The sequence below is a fragment of the Passer montanus genome, unplaced genomic scaffold (assembly GCF_014805655.1).
Source record: "Passer montanus isolate IOZ18808 unplaced genomic scaffold, ASM1480565v1 scaffold1100, whole genome shotgun sequence".
NCBI classification, from domain to species: domain Eukaryota; kingdom Metazoa; phylum Chordata; class Aves; order Passeriformes; family Passeridae; genus Passer; species Passer montanus.
This window is the reverse complement of record NW_024357615.1, coordinates 1-2,991: the sequence shown is the minus strand read 5'-3', so window position 1 is coordinate 2,991 and position 2,991 is coordinate 1. Positions and strand designations below refer to the sequence as shown.

Below are 2,991 nucleotides of genomic sequence, written 5' to 3'. Positions count from 1 at the left end.
TTTTGATGGATTTTGATGGATTTTTGGGTTATTTTGATGGTTTTTTGGGGTGTTTTGGGGTCCCCAGCTGCGGGAGTGAGAGCTGAGCCCGGGCGTGAACCGGGACCTGACGCGGCGCGTGCGCAACGTCTCGGGGCTGGTTTTGGGGCTATTTTGATGGATTTTTTTGGGGTGATTCTGATGATTTTTGGGGTCCCCAGCTGCGGGAGTGAGAGCTGAGCCCGGGCGTGAACCGGGACCTGACGCGGCGCGTGCGCAACGGCTCGGGGCTGGTTTTGGGCTGGTTTTGCTGGTTTTTGGGATACTTTGAAGGTTTTTTGGGATGTTTTTGCTGTTTTTTGGGTTGTTTTGATGGGTTTTTGGGTGTTTTTGGGGTGTTTTTGGGGTCCCCAGCTGCGGGAGTGCGAGCTGAGCCCAGGAGTGAACCGGGACCTGACGCGGCGCGTGCGCAACGGCTCGGGGCTGGTTTTGGGCTGGTTTTGCTGGTTTTTGGGATACTTTGAAGGTTTTTTGGGATGTTTTTGCTGTTTTTTGGGTTGTTTTGATGGGTTTTTGGGTGTTTTTGGGGTGTTTTTGGGGTCCCCAGCTGCGGGAGTGCGAGCTGAGCCCAGGAGTGAACCGCGACCTGACGCGGCGCGTGCGCAACGTCTCGGGGCTGGGTTTTGGGCTGGTTTTGCTGGTTTTTGGGATACTTTGAAGGTTTTTTGGGATGTTTTTGCTGTTTTTTGGGTTGTTTTGATGGGGTTTTTTGGCGTTTTCGGGGTCCCCAGCTGCGGGAGTGCGAGCTGAGCCCCGGCGTGAACCGGGACCTGACGCGGCGCGTGCGCAACGTCTCGGGGCTGGTTTTGGGGCTATTTTGATGGATTTTTTTGGGGTGATTCTGATGATTTTTGGGGTCCCCAGCTGCGGGAGTGCGAGCTGAGCCCCGGCGTGAACCGCGACCTGACGCGGCGCGTGCGCAACGTCTCGGGGCTGACGCAGCACCGGCCCATCGTGCGCCACGACATCAAGCTGGCGGCGCGCCTGGTGCAGGCGCTGGACGCCCGCGCGCGCCTCTGGAGCCCCCCCGGCGCCACCGCGGGGGACACGGCTGGGGACACGGCCGGGGACAGCGCCGGGGACAGCGAGCCGCCGCCCGCCGCTGAGCACGGGGTGAGACACGGTGTCAGCGGTGTCAGCGGTGTCACCAGGGGGTCACCAATGTCCCCAGTGGTGTCACCAGGGGATCCCCGGTGTCCCCAGTGGGGTCAGCAGTGTCACCAGGGTGTCACCAGGGGATCCCCGGTGTCCCCAGTATCCCCAGGGTGTCACCAGGGTGTCACTGGGGTTCTCTGAGGTGTTAGCAGGGAATCCTTGGTGTCCCCAGTGGGGTCACCAATGTCACCAAGGTGTCGCCAGGGTGTCCCCAACATGTCCCCAATGTCCCCTGCAGGCCCAGAACCCGGTGCTGCGGCACATCACCGATTACCTGATCGAGGAGGTGAGCGCCGAGGAGGAGGAGCTGCTGGGACAGGGACAGGGACAGGGCCAGGGACAGGGACAGGGACAGGGCCAGGGCGCGGCCCCGGCCGAGGACGCCGCGCGCGAGACCAACCCGGCCGAGGTCACCGTGGAGCGTGACGAGAAGCTGCTCAAGGTGCGTCCCCAATGTCACCAAAGTGTCCCCAAACTGTCCCAAAACTGTCCCAAAACTGTCCCCAAGGTGTCTCCAAAAAGTCACCAAGGTGTCATCAAAGTATCCCCAAAGTGTCCCCAAAAAGTCACCAAGGTGTCACCGTGGAGCGCGACGAGAAGCTGCTCAAGGTGCGTCCCAAAATGTCCCCAAACTGTCCCAAAACTGTCCCCAAAGTGTCATCAAAGTGTCCCCAAGGTGTCACCAAGGTGTCATCAAAGTATCCCCAAAGTGTCCCCAAAAAGTCACCAAGGTGTCACCGTGGAGCGCGACGAGAAGCTGCTCAAGGTGCGTCCCAAAATGTCCCCAAACTGTCCCAAAACTGTCCCCAAAGTGTCATCAAAGTGTCCCCAAGGTGTCACCAAGGTGTCATCAAAGTATCCCCAAATTGTCCCCAAAAAGTCACCAAGGTGTCCCCAAGGTGTCACCGTGGAGCGCGACGAGAAGCTGCTCAAGGTGCGTCCCAAAATGTCCCCAAACTGTCCCAAAACTGTCCCCAAAGTGTCATCAAAGTGTCCCCAAGGTGTCCCCAAGGTGTCACTGTGGAGCGCAACGAGAAGCTGCTCAAGGTGCGTCCCCAGTGTCACCAAAGTGTCCCTAAAGTGTCATCAAAGTGTCCCCAAGGTGTCCCCAAGGTGTCACTGTGGAGCGCAACGAGAAGCTGCTCAAGGTGCGTCCCCAGTGTCACCAAAGTGTCCCTAAAGTGTCATCAAAGTGTCCCCAAGGTGTCTCCAAGATGTCCCCAAAGTATCTCCAAAGTGTCCCCAAGATATCCCCAAAAAGTCCCCAAGGTGTCATCACAGAGTGTGATGAGAAGCTGCTCAAGGTGTGTCCCCAATGTCCCCTCAATGTCCCCAATGTCCCCAGTGTCCTCACAGTCCCAAATGTCCCTGATTGTCCCAAATGTCCCCGGGGGGCCCAACGCCGGTCAGTGCCACCCCAGTGCCACCAATGTCACCTGTGTGTCACTCCTGTGTCACCTCAGTGCCACTTGTCACTCCTGTCACCCTCTGTGTGGTTCCTGTCACCTCCTGTGCCATCCCTGTGTCACCTGTCACCTCCTGTGTCACTCCTGTCACCCTCAGTGTCACCTCGAGTGTCACCTCAGTGTCACCTGTGTCACCCCTGGGCTCTGTGTGTCCCTGTGTCACCCCATGTGCCACCCCTGTCACCCCCAGTGTCACCTCAGTACCACCAATGTCACCTCAGTGTCACCCCAGTGCCACCTGTGTGTCACCTCAGTGTCACCTGTGTCACCCCCTGAGCTCTGTGTGTCCCTGTGTCACCCCCTGTGCCACCCCTGTCACCCCCAGTGTCAC

At 58.8% G+C, this 2,991-nt stretch overlaps 1 protein-coding gene across 1 annotated transcript in view; it reads left to right on the top strand.

The window, feature by feature from the left end:
• The window catches only part of LOC120512641 (serrate RNA effector molecule homolog), a gene marked incomplete at both ends in the record, with an annotated part of 4,281 nt that extends 2,801 nt beyond the window's left edge, over nucleotides 1-1,480 (top strand). The window contains 5 exons of the mRNA XM_039731194.1: nucleotides 394-465; nucleotides 587-670; nucleotides 771-842; nucleotides 904-1,152; nucleotides 1,433-1,480. Of these exons, the coding sequence (XP_039587128.1) occupies nucleotides 394-465; nucleotides 587-670; nucleotides 771-842; nucleotides 904-1,152; nucleotides 1,433-1,480 (525 nt within the window). The remainder of the gene's footprint in view (nucleotides 1-393; nucleotides 466-586; nucleotides 671-770; nucleotides 843-903; nucleotides 1,153-1,432) is intronic.
• Nucleotides 1,481-2,991: the final 1,511 nt, after the last annotated feature.